Genomic DNA, 21,252 nt, shown 5'->3' on the forward strand with positions numbered 1-21,252 from the left:
CATGCTTAATGTATCATAAGCTATCTTATCGCTAGGATACTCATTGTAAGTCATGCACTAAAATGCTATTCACAGGATAGGAGGTTTCATACATAGGAAAAATGGTTCGTTTCCTAGCTTAGAAACATACGGGGTATTACATTTACCCTTCCCAAACCTCACTTTGTAGGAATACACTGGGACTATTGTTGTATATTGTATAAATTTATAGCTTGAAAATTATTGAAACTCTTGGTGTGTTTTCAAAAACAATAGATTATTTGCTGAAATGAGAAATATACCAATTTGAATTGGTTACGAAGTATCATATCTTAGTGTAATTAGTGCACTCATGTATCATGTAAATACTACAAAGCCCGAGATAGCCTTTTCGGTTAATTTTTTAGCAAGGTATAGTACTGCTCCTACAAGGAGACATCGAAATGGGATCAAACACATGAACTTATTTTATTCTAAAGATAGTAGTCCCGATCTTGTTGATTATATTGATGCTGTGTATTTATTTAACCCGTACAAATATCAATCTAAAACATGCAATGAGTTCACATATGGGAATACTGTCATATCCTGGAGATATACAAAGTAGTCTATCTAGCATTTCATCGAATCATGCTGAGATAATAGCTATTCATGAAGCAAGACGAGAGTGTATATGATTGAGGTGCATGATACATCTCATTCAACAAAAAAATGGTATGAAATGTGATAATGTACCACAATTTTATACGAAGATAATGTAGCATGCATAACAATCTTAAGAGAGGATTCATAAAAGGAGATAAAACGAAACACACTTCATCAATTTTTTTCTATACACATGAGCTACAAAAGAATGGTGATATTAACGTGCAACAGATTCATTCAAGTGACAATGTGGCTAAGTCATTCACCAAGTCTCCTCCAATTGCAACTTTCAAGACGATGATGCACAAAATCATGATGGAAAGGTTCAAGGATGTTCTCATTAGGGGGAGTTAATACACACTATAGTTTTTTTTCTCTTAAGAGGTTTTGTCCCACTTGATTTTCCTTGTAAGATTTTTAATGAGGCAGCCTATATGCGTATTGTTAAAGATGTGTCTAGTAAGGTTTTAACGAGACATATTATCTATCAATTAGACATTCAAGGGGCGTGTTATAAATATATTACCGTATATAGTAATATCTAGTTTATCATATATAGTGAATGTCTACTTTACAATATATAGTGAATATTTATAGAAAAATTAAAAACTCCAAGTTTAGTTTTTTCCTATAAATAAAGGATTTCCTTTATTGTAGTGACATCCAACAAGAAACCTCTCACCAAATATAATAATCAGCCTCTCTTCTTTCATAACAACGTTTTAATTTTGCTGCACAAGGGGACTTGTAATTTTTTCATCACTGACAGTTTTACCCAAACGGCAAAAAACATAAAACCCAACTTCCAACTTCCCCTTTTCTTCGGTAAAACAAGGAAAAAACTTTGCTCTTTCTATATGTCTTTTCTTTAATTTATATGATGTGATTCTCAAATTCAATTCTTATTATCTACTGTATTTTATATCCATTTTCTTCTCTTTCTCTTTTTTCCGTGTTATCATATTCCAAACACAGGAGAAAGAGAAAGAGACAGGTTCTTTTTTCTTCAACAAGTATCATATCAAATTGCCCAGAAAAGAACAAATATACTCCAAGAAATGTTATTGGTCTTCTTAACTATTATAAAATATTATTAGGAACAGTGTATATCACATATTATCAAGATTGTAAATTTAACCATAATAAAAAAAACACATCCATTAGAGCAATTTTATTACGTTGCATGTTTGACATAGCATGATCATCAGGTGCACCAATATATAGAGAAAATTACGTTTTATGTCTATTGGGAGAAAATATTTACGTGAATTTGAGAAAGAAAGAATAGAGAAAATGGAAGAGAGGAATATTTTTGTATCGGCGAGGTTAAGGCCATTGAATGAGAAAGAGAGAAATGACGATGTTTCAGATTGGGAATGTATCAATGACACAACTATTATCTACAACATTAGTTTTTCTCCATCTGAACGTTTAATGTATCCCTCTGCATATACCTTTGGTAAGTCTTTACATGTATTTTCGTGAATTTACATTGGGAAGATTGTTTTGTAGATCATTTTTCAGTATTTGGTCGAAGACATATGGTAATTGTACAAGGAATTGGTTCCTCTATTTGGATGTTATTGTGTTATTGGTTTGATTCTAGACAGGGTATTTAGCAATGATTGCTCTACAAGACAGGTTTATGAAGAAGCAGCTAAAGAAGTTGCTCTTTCAGTTGTCAAAGGAATCAATTGTGAGTAATTAACCAAATATTATTTCCTTTTCTCATGTGTCTCTTCTTGCAGTTGTTGCAACTTCCATCTCAGCACAAGTCCATGTCCTGTATTATTAATCGAAAACTATTTTATTTTATGTATCGACTAGCAAGTATTCTTGCCTATGGCCAAACAAGCAGTGGAAAGACCTACACTATGACTGGAATAACTGAATATGCCATAGCAGATATCTACGAATACGTGCAGAAGGTGGTCCACATGCTACTTCGTTATCCACCATTTATTATATCTTCACCACTTGTTATGTTCTAAGAGTTTTGCTTGCATCTAATTATCAAAATTTACTCTTGTAGCACGCAGAAAGAGACTTTGTTTTGAAGTTTTCTGCTCTGGAGATATACAACGAATCTGTCCGAGATCTTCTTAGAGAGGATAACACTCCACTCCGACTTCTAGATGATCCAGAAGTTAGTTTTATTTACTGATCAACAAAGTTTTAGTCATTTTGTATTGTTTTGTTTCTTTTCCTCGTAAATCATGTAGAGTAATTTCAACAGAGAGGGACTGTTATTGAGAAACTCACCGAGGAAACATTGAGGGATTGGAACCATGTGATTCATCTCCTTTCTATTTGTGAAGGTAAGAGAATGAGTAGCCTTGGCTTTACATACTCTTTCAGTTTCAATTTGTTTGTCTGGTTTTGACTTCGCACAAATTTAAGAAAGTAAAAAAAACTTTTGAATCTTGTGGTCTTAAATTAAAGATATGAAAAATGTATCAAAATGTCCTTTGATCTTGTGGTGTTAAACATGTCATGTGGCACGTTGCTATAAAAGGATAGAGACATTCTTTTCGAAACATAATAAAAAGAAAGTAAGAAAAACAAATTGAAACAGACGGAGTAGTTAACCATGGTTTTGAATTTTACAACTAAATGTGGCAGATCAGCGACAGATTGGGGAGACTTCCTTGAATGAAACAAGCTCCAGATCTCACCAAATCATCAGACTGGTAAAACAACTTAAATTTCTTGTCTAACAGGCTATTCAGCTATACAACAACCCGATTTGTGACGTATAAGTTGTTGCAGACAATTGAAAGTTCTGCCAGTGAGCACTTGGGCAGGGACAACTCGAGTAACCTTTTAGCTACTTTGGTATGGAAATGTTTCTCTCATGCCAAACAGTTGAGAGTGTTAATATGATAATTTACTGAGGAAAACTGATTGTTTTATCATTGAAACACAGAATTTTGTCGATTTGGCTGGAAGTGAGCGAGTATCTCAGTCGTTGGCAGCTGGTATAAGGCTGAAAGAAGGCTGTCACATAAACCGCAGCTTGCTGACCCTGGGCACTGTTATTCGTAAGCTAAGGTTGGTTAATTTTCTTTGAGTCCTAAGAGAGTTTAACATGATTATTAAACACGTCTATAAGAAGGGCTTAATCCTGTAATGCTTGTGTTAAAGTTGTACATTCTACATTCTACATTATTTCATTTTTCTTTTATTTTCAATTGTGTTTTCTTCCTACTGCCTGCAAAATCTTAAACAGAAACCAGATTTAAGCATGACATACCTCCTTTGATCACTGCTGACGAATTCGGGAACTGAAACTATAACTAATTCAGGTTTCTGTATACTCAATGCAGCAAGGATAAGACTGGTCACATTCCTTTCCGGGATTCAAAGCTAACCCGGATATTACAACCATCATTGGGTGGTAATGGTAGAACTGCCATCATCTGTACAATTAGCCCTGCACGAAGTCATGTTGAGCAATCAAGGAATACTCTACTGTTTGCAAGTTGTGCCAAGGAAGTAACTATTAATACCCAAGAGAATGTAGTCATGTCAGATAAAGCATTAGTGAAGCACTTGCAGAGGGAGTTGGCAAGATTGGAAAGTGAGTTAAGGTATCCTAGGGCTTGTATATTCCCTTCAGATTACGAAGCGTTACTGCAAGAGAAGGACCATCACATACAACAGGTAATGGATCTTGATGAGTATTTGCAACTATGTTAATGTTTCAACAAAAGGTTATCTGTTTTTTGGAAAGTCGAAATTGTGGTACAAGCAGACAATAAACGGCATTATATGTTAAAATATAACAGTTGAAGGTCCAAAATTCAATGACGGAAGAATACAGATAATTGAGCTTTTCAGCATGCAGGATGAAACCTCCGTTATATATCTAGGATGTTAATAGTCTTTTTTCTTTCGCAAATGAAGCATATGTCATTACCCCTGCCATGTTATTTGAGGTCTCTCTTATCTGTATTCACTTAAACTACACGTTCATTTTCCTGATTATTTTACAAACGCACTGCTGTTTCACATCTTGAATCCTTGATCAATTTTCCCCTCTCCTATAGCTGGAGAAGGAGATAAAGGACTTACTTTTGCAACGGGACATTGCTCAGAGTCAAATTAAAGATCTGCTGAAACAGCTTGGAGATGATGTAAAACAGGTAGATGAAATTTAATAGACTCTACTGGTTTCCTCATCTATATATTTCCTTACTCTATGCTAAAGATGCTTCTTCGCGTATTCCACAGGTTAGTTTTGGACACTACCCAAATTTGCGTGTGAAGAGATCACCAGATTATCAAAGCCCAATGCAACAGAATTCCATTTTGAGAGACCCTCGTTACATAGATTTAGATGTTAGAGCACGTTCAATTGGACATAGCAGGTGTAGCTCTGAGGATCAGTTTATACACGTGCCAGAGTTTGAAGAAACCATCTTCCGCAACAATACATTTCCAATGCTATTAGTTGGCAGTTCAAATAATAGCAGAAGTGATTCATGTCAGGGATGGGATGAAGCTGAAAAGCAAAGTAATGAGACTTCTGAGGATCTATGCAAGGAAGTTCGTTGCATTGAAACAGAACAATCGAGTGTGAAGGGAACACAAGAATTCAATTATTCATTTCTTGAAAACGGTGTCTTTCCAACTTTCGTAACCACTATAAATGGGGAGAAAACAAATCAAGGAACAATATCACCTCTTTACAACATGAACAGGAGATCGGTGACACCTCTACAAAAGCAAAATGGGGAGTTGAAACCATCGGCCTTTAAAGATGACCAGGAATCAGTGTCATCATCCTTTTTCGAGGAAGGAAGGAAGTCCCATAGAGATTCAGTTTCATTTCCCTTAAGGTTTGAGCAAGCCCTTGAATCACCAAAGTGCAAGAATGACAAAGAGCCCGTGTCATTGCTGTTAAAAAAAGAGAAAGAAGAGGCAAAATTAGTTTTTGTTCATTCCTCAAATGCCCCTCCAGAAAAATTATCCTCACCATGTGATCTCAATGGTGATTTATCATCCAATAGAAATTTGAAGTTATGCAGAAGTACAAGTTGCAAAGCTAGCCTAATCACTGATCGATATTCTCCATACTTAAAGGAATCCAACAGAAACAAAAATACACCACCATCTGATTCAGAAAGAAACTTCAATTCAAGACCTCAGGATTCAGAAATAAGAATGTCTCCCCTGAACCATGGCTCTGATGTTAAGTGTTCTTCAGGAAATGATTCCACCTTTCATGCAGAGATTGCTGTCAATACTGACCTTGAAGCTCCAAAAAGAAAACCTTTAACTGATGAGGATGTCAATGATGCTGATGGTGCATGCAATGCAAGGACAAACAAAATGGATGAGCTTCAACATGAAACGGATGTCAAAGATAGTCAGGTGAGTACTCTGTTGACTCAGACAACAACTTCTCATATTTCTCTAGTCTTATATTTTTCATACTTCTGATCGTTCATGGGGCTCTATTGAAGGATGCCAAAAATTTATATCCTCAAGTTTACTGATTGATACTTTTAGAATCAAGGATACCAAGATTCTCAGTCTAAGACCTTACTTTCACAGTTGCTTTTAGCTTGAATGAGAAGGTTCCTATCAGAAAACTTTACTTATTAATAAAATCTAATAGAACCTAGCATTTGGTACTGTCAGATAACATTCCTCGAGATTATGGTGTGTGTTCGTATAATACCTTGTTGGTGCTAACTAGAAGATGGAACCTCATGAGCTAAGTGTAGTTTTCTGATAATGTTGTACTTATGTAGTGCTCCAAGGCTGGAGCAGTTATGTCATAAACGGCGCAGCTATGCACATCACAAGCAGTGCATATATCCATGTTGATTATCTCATAAAGATAAACTTTAATGTTACAAGCGGAAGCATGCCCTTGCAACATACTTGATTCTATCTTTTTTTAGGAATTGGTCTTATTCCTTTTTACCAATTTGGTCAGAGAGATCATTCACGGAATATATTTGAAGCTATTATGAACAAGAGAACAATTGTCCTGATTCAGAGGATCTGGAAGCCAACCTTTGTTTAAAGCTTGTACTGTGGAATTTATAGGGATGCAATTTATGTCCATTCTTTAATTTGTGAGTGATGTGTCCTTGTATGTGACAGGTTCAGGAGGCTGAACCAGAGCTCGATAAACCTTCAACGAGTACCTTGAGAGGTGTTGATCCAGCAGATGATGATTACAGAAGTCGTTATAGTTGGCCCGCCGAATTCAAGAGACTTCAAAAAGAGATTATTGAACTTTGGCATGCTTGTAATGTCTCCTTGGCACACAGAACTTACTTCTTCCTCCTTTTTCAAGGTGATTCCACAGATGCTATATACATGGAGGTTGAGATTAAAAGATTAACCTTCCTCAAGGACACATTTTCACGTGGAGAGAAAACCGTTGTCAATGGTAGGACCTTGTCACTTGAAGGAAGGTAATATTATTGCATCCCATTGAAACTTTATTCTATGGTATTGTTGTTTTCGGGTACACAATCTGTATGTTTGCATAAACACTTCAACACAACTTCAAGACTATAGCAAGAACATCTATGAAGTTTTTAACACTTTCAACACAAGTCCTTCAAGAACTATTAAAGAAGTATGTTATTTAAAGAAATAAGATGAAGAAGAAATAGAACCAAGTCCTCCAAATTCACGGGGTGTCCTTAAGGAAATAATTTTTCTCAAGTACCCGAGGTAGCAGAATTTTCCTCCCATGATAAAATGGCTTCACAACCAAAAAGTAGCGGTACCTCAAACGTTCTGGTTTTCTTCGAACTCACTCGATGAGAGATGATCACATAGAGTTTTTAAGAAGACAAGAAGTGATTAATTCAGAAAATTATTATGCCAAACCTGTGGAAAAATGCAGGTTTATATAGCCATGAAGTGCCTCCTCGAAAAGGAGGCAATGGTTCATCGGAAAGGTGTATCTTTTCTGAATAGTCATGTATGTCCATTCGAAACAGTGTGTCTTTTCTGAACAACCACAACCATTCAAATAGTCATATCTTTTCCCAAAACAACGTGTCTTTTACTCGAAGAGTTGTGTCTCTTCCGAGAAGCTTTCAGCATCGTTTCTGCATGCAAAAGCATGCACGTTAATGGAGGAGCAAAACTGTTGTGTTTTTCCTTTAGATCCAAATCCGAAGACGAAGTCGAAAACGGCGCAAGGCTCCTCTTAGTTCTTGACTCACTTACCAAGTGGAGATGTGTGTCTCAATATAAACACATGAAAGTTTCTTTCTCCCACCAATGTGGGAGAATTTAGTAAACTTTCCTCATTTTGAGCACACTTTTCATTTTAGTGTGGACTCACTTTTTTCCTCCACTTAATTCCCTCCATTTTATATTCACACTTTTAATCTTGAACCCAACAATCTCTCTTGAATGGAGAATGACTATTCTTTGTAAAACTTTACGAACAAGTATGTGATCATCAAGCAAAGACTGATTGCATCTGGATAAGTGGGTTTCCCTTTGAACTTTCCATAGTGAACATACATTGGATGCACTCGGTCAATCGGTAGATTTGCTATCCTAGAACCGTCGAGCTTTAATGTACACCTAGACAACACATGTCACACAACTAGTCTTTTATCGTTAATGGTTCTCAAGATTTTGATTGTTTCAATCATGGACACGTCCCAATTTCATGAGAGCTTAGAGAATAGAACTTTCTAACATTCTCCTTGAAGCGGCTTCCACTTCACTCTTACATAGGTAAATTCTAAGCGTTTCAATCCTATAGATTAAACTATTTGATCAAATTTGCCAAATTTAAATAATCATTAAAAGACTTCACACCACAAGTCTTATCCTTGTTTACTAAACATTGTCTACATCATGAGAATAGGCTGGGTATATTGACAATGTTGAACCTGTCAGACACAACTTTGTTTGATCTCCTTGAACCTAGCTCTTGGGATCTCAAGTATACTAGGTAGAGTTACCATCATACTGACTTGTCCTAGGTCGTAAACCCATTTTCTTGGATGTTCTCTCAACTCCCTCTTTATATAGGCCTTTTGTAAGTGGATCTGACATATTATCCTTTGACTTCACATAGTTTACAGTGATAATTCCACTAGAAAGAAGTTATGTAATGTTATTATGTCTTTGTTTTATATGACAAGATTTACAGTTATACATCATGCATTCTGCTCTACCTATTGCCGCTTGACTATCACAGTGTATACATACTGGTGCCACTAATTTGGTCCAATAAGAAATATCTTCCAAGAAATTCCAGAGCTATTCTGCTTCTTCACCGGCTTTATCCAATGCGATAAACTCAGATTCTATTGTGGAGCGAGCAATATATGTCTGTTTGCATGATTTCAAAGAGAATACTTTTTCACCTATCGTAAATACATATCCACTAGTGGATTTTACTTCATTTGATCCAGTGAACCAATTTGCATCACTATATCTTTCAATTACCGGAAGATATTTATTATAATTCAAAGCATAGTCTTGAGTGCATTTAAGATACCCCAAAACTCTTTTCATTACCATCCAATGAGTTTTATTGGAATTACTCGTGTACTGACTCAACTTACTAATAGCACATGTTATGTCTGGTCGTGTACAATTCATGATATACATCAATCATTTCAACGCTCTTGCGTAGTCCAACCGTGAGTCACTTTCACCTTTATTCTTTTGAAATTTAAAGCTTATGTCCAATGGAGTCTTGACAATATCAAATTCTAAATACTTGAACTTGTCAAGTACCTTTTCGATGTAATGAGATTGTGACAATTCCAACCCTTGTGGAGTTCTTTAGATTTTTTTTCCTAAGATCACATCCGTAACTCCAAGGTCTTTCATATTAAAATTGCTCTCAAGTATTCATTTCGTAGCATTTATGTCAGAAATGTCTCTACTGATGATTAACATATCATCTACATACAAACAAATAATGACCTTGTGATTTGGAGTATCTTTAATGTAAATAAATTCATCATATTCATTTATCTTATACCCATTTGCCGACATGGTTTGGTCAAACTTTGCATGCCTCTGTTTAGGTGCTAGTTTAAGTCCATAAAGTGACTTAACAAGTTTACACACCTTATTTTCTTTTTCTGAAATCACAAAACCCTCAGGCTGTTCCATGTAAATTTCTTTCTCCAATTCTCCATTTAGGAATGCTGTTTTTACATTAATTTGATGGATTTTAAGACCATATACCGCTGCCAAGGCAATTAACATCCGAACTTACATTATCCTCGTTATAGGTGAGTATGTATCAACGTAATCAAGGCCTTCCTTTTGTTTAAAGCCTTTTACTACAAGTCTTGCCTTGTATTTTTCAATAGTACCATCCGCTTTTATTTTTCTTTTGAAGATCCATTTAGAAACTAAATGTGTATTTCCTAGAGGAAAATCAACCAACTCTCACGTATGGTTGCTTAAGATTGAATCAATCCCACTGTTGAGAACCTCTTTTCAAAAGGATGAGTCTGAAGACACCATCATTTCTTTAAATGTTTGAGGCTAATTTTCTAAGAGAAATATTACAAAAACTGATCAAAACGAAGTTGAAGTTCTTTGACGTGTACTACATCTTGTATTCTTATCATTATATATATCCTCACTTGGTTTATCTCAAGGTCGTTTACACCCTCCACTAGACTGTTCATATCTAGTTTTATACGGATAAATGTGTTCAAAAAATTCAGCATTATCTGATTCAATTATCGTATTTTCATTGATATCCAGATGTTTGGATTTATTAACCAAAACCCGACATGATTTACTACTTTTAGTGTATCCTATAAACACGGAGTCTACTGTCTTAAGTCCTATTTTAAACCTTTTAGTCATAAGAACTTGGATTTTCACTAGACACCCCCACACTTTAAAATATTTCAAGTTGGGTTTTCTTTTTTTCCATTTCTCATATGGAATTGATAGTGTCTTACTGTAGGGAAATCTATTGATTATTCGGTTAGCTGTAAGGTTAGTTTCGCCCTATAGGTTTTGCGGTAAACCTGAACTTATTAGTAAGGCATTCATCATTTTCTTTAAGGTTCGGTTTTTTCTTTTTGCAATTCCATTAGATTGAGGTAAATTTGGGGCCGTAGTTTGATGAAAAATTCCACTCTCCACACATATTTCCGCAAAGGGAGATTGATATTCTCCGCCCCTGTCACTTCTTATCATTTTGATCTTTTTCTCTAACTGATTTAGAACTTCTATTTTATATTACCTAAATGCATCTATTGCTTTATTTTTATTGTGTAGCAAATAGACATAACAATATCTAGTGCAATCGTTAATAAAAGTTATAAAATACTTTTTTCAACCGCAAGATGGCGTTGACTTCATATCACAAATGCCAGTGTGGATTAAGTCTAATGGATTGAAATTCTTTTCAATGGACTTATACAGATGATTAACATACTTTGATTCCACACACGTTTGACATTTTGATTTATTGCACTCAAAGTTTGGAAAAATTTCTAAGTTAATTAGTTTTCACAATGTTTTGTAATTGACATGTCCTAATCTTTCATGTCACAAATCATTAGACTCAAGCAAGTAAGAAGAAACAAAATTTTATTGATTTTAACATTCATTACATTCATTTTGAATAGGCCCTTAGTGAGGTAGCCTTTTTCTATGTACACGTCTCCTTTACTAAGAATAATTTTTCCAGAAAAAAATACACATTTGAATCTATTTTTATCAAGAAGTGATACATAAATCAAGTTTTTTCGTAACTCCAGTACATACATGACATTGTTCAAAGTCAACACTTTACCTGATGTCATTTTTTAGGCAGACCTTTCCTATTCCTTTAACTTTTGTAGTTGCGGAGTTTACAATATAGATATTCTCTTCGCCTTGAGCCAGAGAAAATACAGTAAATAACTCCTTATTTGAAAAAATATGGTGGGTGGCACCGGAATCCATCCACCATTCTCGAGGATAGTGTTCGGGAAAGCGTGATGTGGAAAAAAGCAATGAGGCTCTGCATCACATATTATGGGAATGTGAAGCGATGATAGAGCATCATTGAAGTGAAGCAGTAAAGAATAAGAAGTAGCAATAGTGGTATCCGGTCAGTGAAGAAGACTAAATCATAACAGTGGACTTCAAAGTTAATTTTAAAAGATTGCAGTAGTGGTAGTCACTGCAGTAGACTCTTTCTTTTTAATTTAAAATTGATCCTAAATATAAAATCAACATAAAATGAATCTTTTTTTAATTTAAAATAAACCCTAAACATAAAATCAACAAGAGGCACACACATCAACCACACGCAGCGAAAGGGGCTCGCATCGCTTTTCATCATCGCATTATGCAATGATACGAGCATATTTCTGAACACTGGTCGAGGATTTCCCACCAAGTTACATTCAGACAATATGACACACAGATCATCCATTTCTTTCTTGGATTCAGCCATATTTGCTTGGTCCTTCTTTTTGTTTTGACAAATCCAAATCCAAATTCGAAGCCAAAGTTGAAGTCGAGCCAAGCAAGCGACGGCGGCGACGTGAGACACCTCTTAGTTCTTGATCCACTTACCAAGTGGAGATGTGTTTCTCAATATAAACACATAAAAGTTTCTTTCCCCTACCAATGTGGGAGAATTTAGTAGACTTTTCTCATTTTGAGCACACTTTCCATCTTAGTGTGGACTTACTTTTTCTCTCCACTTAGTTTTCTCCATTTTCATTCACACTTTTAATCTTGAACCCAAATATCCCCACATGAATGGGGAGTGGATATTCTATGTAAAACTTTACGAACAAGTATGTGATCATCAAGCAAAGACTAATTGCATCTGGATAAATGGATTTCCCTTTGAACTTTTCATAATGTACATGCATCGGATGCACTCGGTCAATCTGTAGATTTGATATCATTGAACCATCAAGCTTTAATGTACACCTAGACAACATATTCCATAAAACCAGTCTTTTTCCATTTATGGTTTTCACAATTTTGTTTGTTTCATCCATGAACACGTCCCGATTTCAGCTTAGAGAATAGGACTTTTCTAACATTCTCCTTGAAGTGGCTTCCACTTCAACCTCACATAGGTGAATTCTAAGCGTTTCAATCCTATAGATTAAACTATTTGTTCAAATCTACCAAATTTAAATAATCATTAAAAGACTTCACACCATAAGTCTTATCCATTATCTACATCATGAGAATGGGTTGGGTATATTGACAATGTTGAACCTGTCACACACAACTTTGTTTGATCTCCTTGAATCTAGCTCTTGGGATCTCAAGTCTACTAGGTAGAGTTACCTCCATGTTGACTTGTCCTAGGACATAAACCCATTCCCTTGGATGTTCTCTCAACTCCCTCGCTAGATAGACCTTTAGTAAGTGGATCCGACATATTATCCTTTGACTTCATATTGTCAACAGTGATAATTCTACTAGAGAGAAGTTCTCTAACATTATTATGTCTTCGTCTTATATGATAAGATTTATCATTATACATTATGCATTTTGTCCTACCTATTTACACTATGCTATCACAGTGTATACATACTGGTGCCACTAATTTGGGCCAATAAGGAATATCTTCCAAGAAATTCTGGAGCCATTCTGCTTCTTCACCATCTTTATCCAATGTAATAAACTCAGATTCTATTGTGGAGCGAGCAATACATGTCTGTTTGGATGATTTCCAAAAGAATGCTCCTTCACCTATAGTAAATACATATCCACTCATGGATTTTACTTCATTTGATCTGGTGAACCAATTTGCATAATTATTTCTTTCAATTATCGTAGGATATTTATTATAATTCAAAGCATAGTCTTGAGTGTATTGAAGATACCCCAAAACTCTTTTTATTACTATTCAATGAGTTTTATTGGGATTACTCATGTACCGGCTCAACTTACTAATAGCACATGTTATGTCTGGTCATGTACAATTCATGATATACATCAAATATTTCAATGCTCTTGCGTAGTCCAACTGTGAGTTACTTTCACCTTCATTCTTTTGAAGTGTAAAGCTCACGTCCAATGGAGTCTTGGCAATATCAAATTCCATATTTGAACTTGTCAAGTACCTTTTTGATATAATGAGATTATGAAATTCCAACCTTTGTGGAGTTCTATGGATTTTTTCCTAAGATCACATCTGCAACTCCAAGGCCTTTCATATTAAACTTGCTCTCAAGCATTCATTTCGTAGCATTTATGTCAGAATTGTTTCTACTGATGATCAATATATCATCCATATACAAACACATAATGACCTTGTGATTTGGAGTGTCTTTAATGTAAACACATTTATCACATTCATTTATCTTAAACTCGTTTTCCAACATGGTTTGGTCAAACTTCGCATGTCATTATTTAGGTACTTGTTTTAGTCTATAAAGTGACATAACAAGTTTACACACCTTATTTTATTTTCCTGGAACCGCAAAACCCTCAGGATTTTCCATGTAAATTACTTCCTCCAATTATCCATTTAGAAATGCTGTTTTCACATCCATTTGATGGATTTCAAGACCATATACCGCCGCCAAGGCTATTAACATCCGAATTGACGTCATCCTCATTATAGGTGAGTATGTATCAAAGTAATCAAGGCCTTCCTTTTGTTTAAAGACTTTTACAACAAGTCTTGCCTTGTATTTGTCAATAGTACCATTTGCTTTCATTTTCCTTTTAAAGATCTATTTAGAACCCAATGGTTTATTTCCTGGAGAAAGATCAACTAACTCCCATGTATGGTTGCTTAAGATTGAATCAATTTCACTATTGATAGTCTCTTTCCAAAAGGATGAGTCTGAAGATGCCATCACTTTTTAAATATTTGAGGTTCATTTTCTAAGAGAAATGTTACAAAAATCTGATCTAAACGAAGTTGACGTTATTTGATGTGTACTATGTCTTAGATTTTCATCATCATGTACATCCTCACTTGGTTTATCTCGAGGTCATTTAGACCCTCTACTAAACTGTTTATGTCTAATTTTATACGTATAAATATGTTTAAAAAATTTAGTATTATCTGATTCAATTACCGTATTTTCATTGTTATCTGGATGTTTGGATTTATGAACCAAAAACCAATATACTTTACTACTTTTAGCATATCCTATGAACACGCAGTCCACTGTCTTAGGTCCTATTTTTACCCTCTTTGTCATAAGAACTTGGACTTTTGCTAGACACCCCCATACTTTGAAATATTTTAAGTTGGATTTTCTTCATCCATTTCTCATATGGAATTGATAGTGTCTTACTGTGGGGCACTCTATTGAGTATTCGGTTACTTGTAAGGATAACTTACCCCCACAGATTTTACGGTAAACTTGAACTTATTAGTAAGGCATTCATCATTTCCTTTAAGGTTTTTTTTTTCTTTCCACGATTCCATTAAATTGAGGTGAATACAGGGCCGTAGTTTGATGAAAAATTTCATTCTCTATGCATATTTCCGTAATGGGAGATTTATATTCTCTGCTCTTATCACTTCTTATTATTTTGATCTTTTTCTCTAACTTATTTTCAACTTCTATTTTATATTGCCTAAATGCATCTATTGCTTCATCCTTACTATTTAGAAAATAGACATACCAATGTCTAGTACAATCGTTAATAAAAGTTATAAAATACTTTTTCTTACCACGAGATGGTGTTGACTTGATATCATAAATGTCAGTGTGGATTAAGTCTAAGGGATTGAAATTGCTTTCAACGGACTTATACAAATGCTTAGCATCTTTGATTCCACACACGTTTGACATTTTGATTTATTACACTCAAAGTTTGGCAAAACTTCTAAGTTAATCAGTTTTCGCAATGTTTTGTAATTGACATATCCTAATCGTTCATGTCACAAATCATTAGACTCAAGAAAGTAAAAGAAACAAAAATTTTGTTGATTTCAACATTTATTAAATTTATTTTGAATAGGCCCTCAGTGTGGTAGCCTTTTCCTACGTACACTTCTCCTTTACTGAGTACAATTTTTCCAAAAATAAATGCACATTTGAATCCATTTTTATCAAAAAGTGATATAGAAATCAAGTTCTTCTGTAACTCCGGCACATACAGGACATTGTTCAAAGTCAACACTTCGCCTGATGTCATTTTCAGACAGACCTTTCCTGTTCTTTCAACTTTTGCAGTTGTGAAGTTTGCCATATAGATCTTCTCTTCACCTTGAGCCAGAGAAAATACAACAGACAACTCCTTATTTGTACAAATGTGGTGGGTGGCACCAGAATCCATCCACCATTCTCGAGAATTTTCCACCAAGTTGCATTTAGACAATATGGTACACAGATCATCCATTTTTTTCTAGGATTCAACCATATTTGCTTGATTCTTCTTTTTACTTTTCTTTGGGGCACGAAAATCTATTGACTTGTGGCCAATCTTGCGACAAATGAAGTATTTTCACTTGAATTTCTTCTTAGGTTGATTGCTTTTTGTCTAGCTTTCTTTTGTTTTTTTTGAGCTGTTGTGGTCGTCTTCTACAATGTTTACTCTGCTCATTGCAGAAAATTCCTTTTGACCTCGTTTCTACGACTTCGTTGTCTTCTTTAATGCGCAGTCTCACTATGAGATCTTCGGCTGTCATCTTCTTTCGTTTATGTTTCAAGTAGTTCTTGAAGTCCTTCCACATAGGTGACAACTTTTTTATTATTGCTGCGACTTGAGCCTCGTTCATAATCAAATCTTACTCAAGGAGATATTGGATGAGAACTTGCAGTTCCTGTGCTTGAGATACAATAAACTTGCTGTCAATCAGTTTAAACTCAAGGAATCTTTCAACAAAGAACTTCTTGGTTCCAGCATCCTTAGTATTTTATTTTCTTTCCAGCCCACTCCACAACTCTTTTGATGTTTTCGTTCCACTATACACATTGTATAGGTCATCTTGGAGGCCACTTAGAATGTAATTCTTACATAGGAAATCAGAGTGTTTCCATGGCTCCATAACGACAAATTTCTCCAGGTCCAAAGTTCCTTCAGGAACCTCTATAGCTTCTTCAGATGTAAATCGTTGAATTCACAACGTTTTAAGGTAGAAGAACATCTTCTGTTTCCACCTTTTAAAATCAACACCCGTGAATTTTTCAGGTTTCTCCGCTGGTGCCATTGCCTGCGAAGCACTAGTATAACTGTTATGGCAACATTAGTTGCTGCCCTACTCGTCCCAACATCATTCACAAGACTGTCAGTAGTTATTTTCCTATCACAAAAGATAGTTAACTTTAGTATATCGAAATACTACTAATAAAGTTGTAGCAACTTTAAACACCCCTTGTTTCTAGTTTCGATGAAGGTTTTATGACTTTCAACTGTCAATCGAGTGAACTTTAATTTGTGATGAAGTTTTTATGACTTCAAATCACTTGTTAAGTTCAAACGGAGTAGAAAGCATAAATCTTTAATCTCCAGAAACCAAACAATACACATTTTTCTTATTTCCTTAAGATTGTTGTTTTCGGGTACACAATCTATATGTTTGCATAAATACTTCAACACAAGTTTAAGACTATATCAAGAACACCTATGAAGTTTTAAAAACCTTCAACACATGTTCTTCAAGAACTATCAAAGAAGTATGTTATTTAACGAATAAGGAGTTGATGGGACATGTCCCCAACTAACTCCATCTAATAAGCTAATCAATGAGATAATAGAAATCATTATGTCCTCGAAGGATGAGGAATCACTTCTATTCTGATTTCTGAATCTGGAATCTACTGCTGACTAGAACTCGTGTCTGTGAACCTATGATGTCACATAAAAAGAAAGCACCATAGCGCGAATGCGTTAGTACATATGTACCGAGTATACATGTGAAGTAGGCTATATGCAAGGGTTTGCATGGATGATCAATACTAACTGACTGCCTAACATGAACGTGAGAATGCATACATAAATACGCAACTGTAACTGACAACGTGATAACATGATACTGATACCGTGGTAGCATGACTACTGAATCTGGATACTGATAACATGACATAACTGATAACATAAATGACTGTATTTGAATATAACTGATAACATGGGTGACTGTATCTGAGTATAACTAATAACGTGGGTAAATGTAACTGACTGTCCTAAATCTGATAGAACTATCTGAGTTTTGTACTGTTACTGAGTTGACTGTATCTAACAGTCCTAAAATCTGAAGAACTATCTGAGTTTTATTACTGAGACTGATTGACTATATCTGACAATCCTGATTCTGTAACATGAAACTATGGGAAGTAGTATCTAACCGACATGCCCCAAATATACTATAATAGCTGAGCTGGGGTCCAATCTACACCCTGATTGGAAGGTTGTCAATACCATACCACTAGTAAGGACAAATGTGAGTAACCCTCATATAACAGGTAACTCTAGTGAGAACGGTAGGAACCCTCACATAACAGGTTAAGCCACCTCATCTACCCTCATATGATAGGCTACGATGTCTCAACCTATGCTGGCTATATAGTTCTGGAACGCAAGGATTGCTTCTAGGAATCACACCCTCGTATAACTGGTGAGTCCCCATCCTTGGGTTCACTTGATGCTAATTCCTACTCCCGTCTGAATGGACACTGAACATGATTTACTGAATTAAACTGAGCATGAACTGAATTACTGAATTTCCATGGCTGATGAAATACTACTGATATCTGACAACTGACTGAGTCATAAGATCATAGAGATTTTTCCTGAGTCATAAGACTATATGAAGTCTAAGAGTTCATAGCTTGACTGAGAGCATCATGAAAACATGACATGGATCTAGGCACACAGCTAATATTTTAAGTACAAGTACCCCAGGACTCGATAGAAGAAAACTGACATAGCATGATTTACTTGAAGACTTGACTAACATCATAATACATACTAAGTTCATAGAAGCCTTTCATAAAACATGTAATAGGCATAAACTTGTACATACATGGGGATTTCATGATATCATGCTAGTTAGACAATTTTCTTTCATCTAGGCATTTAATCAAACATATTGTTGGCATAGTACATGTAAAGCACATTATACAACAATTAAACATCATTCTTCAATTCCAATTCCATCATACAAGGTTTTAGTCATGAGATTTTGTAAATATTTATCTATACTAATCAACCCATATGGAATTTATCATCAAATCATGGAATAGAAATTAATTCCTCATTTATCAACATGAAAGAGAACATACAAAACATCAAAACATGAAGAAAATCCATAACTTGTAGTTAAAAAGGATTCTTGGGCTTCATAGACGAAAGGAGTCCATGAATGAACACTATGCATACCTTAGATCGTGATTTCGTGAATATTGATGATGAAACCTTCTTGAATTTGAATCCCCAATAGAAATCCTAGTTTGTTCTTTAGATAAACTTGAGAGAAACTAATATGTTTTGGGTGAAAAGTGGCTGAATCACGTGTTAAAGGGATTATATAGGGGTAGGAAGTTAACCCTTTTAACCCTGGACATGTCATTAAATTTTCAGTAAAATTTCCTGAGTTGGGCCTTTCGCACGACACGGCGTTATCGCGGCATGTCACTAGAAATTGACAAATGGGAAAGTGCATGGTGGCGTGACGTAGAGCTGTCGCATTGCTACCTTTTCTATGACATGGAAGTTTGGTGGAGCAACACTAAAATTTGACAATTGTCATCTGAGCTATCTCCGCGATGCGCTGAAGGCTCAGGTTAAACACTGTCTCACTAAAAAGGCTCTAACTCTTCACCTGGGTGTTGGATTTGGGTGAATTATATATCGATGGAAAGCTTATTCAATTTATCACATTATAGGAAGTGAGAATTATGGAAATACCACATGTATAAGAATGAATTATTATTTCAAAGCAAGTTCTATTATCCTTGAGATGATTTTCAAGCTAAGAAAAAATACGAGTATTACATAGCGGTACCTAAAATGTTCTGGTTTTCTTCGAACTCACTCGACAGGCGATTATTGTACGGAGTTTTTAAGAAGACAAAAAGTGTTTAATTTAAAAAATTATCGTGCCAAACTTGTGGAAAAATACAGGTTTATATAGCCATGAAGTGCCTCTTCGAAAAGGAGGCAATGGTTCATCGAAAAGGTATATCTTTTCTGTATAGTCATGTCTTTCCATTTGAAATAGTGTCTATTGTGTTTTTCTCATCGATCGATCATTTCAAAAAGCCAAAGCCAAAGTCGATTGAGCGTCGATGATGGTGTGAGGCACCTCTTAGTTCTTGCCTCACTTACCAAGTAGGGATGTGTTTCCCAATATAAACACATGAAAGTTTCTTAGAATTTTCTCATTTTGAGCACACTTTTCATTTTAGTGTGGACTCATTTTTTCCCTCCACTTAATTCCCTTCATTTTCCATTCACACTTTTAATCTTGAACCTAACAGGTATTTTCTTAAAGATAAACATGATTAAACAAATATACACGTCATATGACCTGTCATATGGAAATGAGTTGTTCATAATTATCTATTTTTATCATTATATTTATCTTTATTATGTCTTCATTTTCATTTACCCATTAATCTTTCTGCCAATGTTGCCAATTCACATAGAATTGATATACCTTCGCATATGCATTTCTCCTGTAATTTGCTTCCTTCGTCTTCTTTAATTTAGTCACTTCACTCTTGTATTTGTTAATGTTAAAATGTAGCAGATATGTATAGAATATTAAAATGAAATATACTTTGTTTAATTCATGTTTCAATATTGGAAAACAGCAAGAAAGATCTTCGAGAAGAGAAACGGATGTTGAGCAAGCAAATTCAGAAAAAGTTAAGTGAAGCAGAACGAGAAAGCCTATACATTAAGTGGGGCATAGGGATCAATAGCAAAAGAAGAAGGTTACACTTGGCTGAGAAATTGTGGAGTAGTAAAGCAGATGATATGAACCACATTACTGAGAGTGCCTACTTAGTAGCTAAGTTGGCTGGGTTGATGGAGCCAGGAAAAGCCCCTAAGGAGATGTTTGGACTTGAAATTCCAGGAACAAGTAGAAATTATAGTTTTAAAACAGGCCTCAAGTCTCTTTTGTAATACTTGGTGATATATATAGGTTGAGCTTAATTTTCTCCGGTTCTTTTGTTTTATGCTAATTGTAATGAGTTTTAGTTTTGTACAAGAGGCCTAAATTAATATTACTGATGATTGGAGAAAGTGTAACATAATAATGCCATTTCCTTTAGGGGAAATGACAAAAACGACACTTCAAACTAAACTATTTTCACGAAAATAGCCATGGAATTTAAATTTCACTTTCTAGTCATTTCAATTTGCTAGCTTGTTCTATACCGTTTCTACACACCTTCTATACAGTTTCTATACATATCTTATACATATAAATATTCTATACGAAAATTATACAGTTTCGATATACAATAATTGTACTTTTTTTTTTACACATTTTATGCGACAATTATATAATTTTTATACACTTTCTATATATTTTTTATATATATTTTATACATATACATATTTGATAGGACTATACAATTTCTATATATAAATAACTTATATGGATACATACTCTATATACAATTATACCATTTTTATATAATTATATTTAATTATTATTTTTAAATAATATAAAAAAGAAGAATATTTTTCAGTTAAAAAATTTATAGCAAAAAA

At 34.8% G+C, this 21,252-nt stretch overlaps 1 protein-coding gene across 1 annotated transcript; it reads left to right on the forward strand.

Annotated features, from left to right (window-relative positions):
- Positions 1-1,378: 1,378 nt before the first annotated feature.
- LOC107858550 (kinesin-like protein KIN-7F) lies at positions 1,379-20,886 on the forward strand. Its single transcript, XM_016703279.2, has 13 exons — positions 1,379-2,083; positions 2,231-2,320; positions 2,452-2,552; positions 2,657-2,770; positions 2,861-2,942; positions 3,247-3,314; positions 3,394-3,459; positions 3,551-3,675; positions 3,951-4,287; positions 4,674-4,769; positions 4,858-6,000; positions 6,742-7,058; positions 20,343-20,886. The coding sequence occupies exons 1-13, from the start codon at positions 1,864-1,866 to the stop codon at positions 20,656-20,658; spliced, it is 3,075 nt and encodes a 1,024-aa protein (XP_016558765.1). The 5' UTR covers positions 1,379-1,863; the 3' UTR covers positions 20,659-20,886.
- Positions 20,887-21,252: the final 366 nt, after the last annotated feature.

The sequence above is a fragment of the Capsicum annuum genome, chromosome 2 (genome assembly GCF_002878395.1).
Source record: "Capsicum annuum cultivar UCD-10X-F1 chromosome 2, UCD10Xv1.1, whole genome shotgun sequence".
Lineage (NCBI taxonomy): Eukaryota > Viridiplantae > Streptophyta > Magnoliopsida > Solanales > Solanaceae > Capsicum > Capsicum annuum.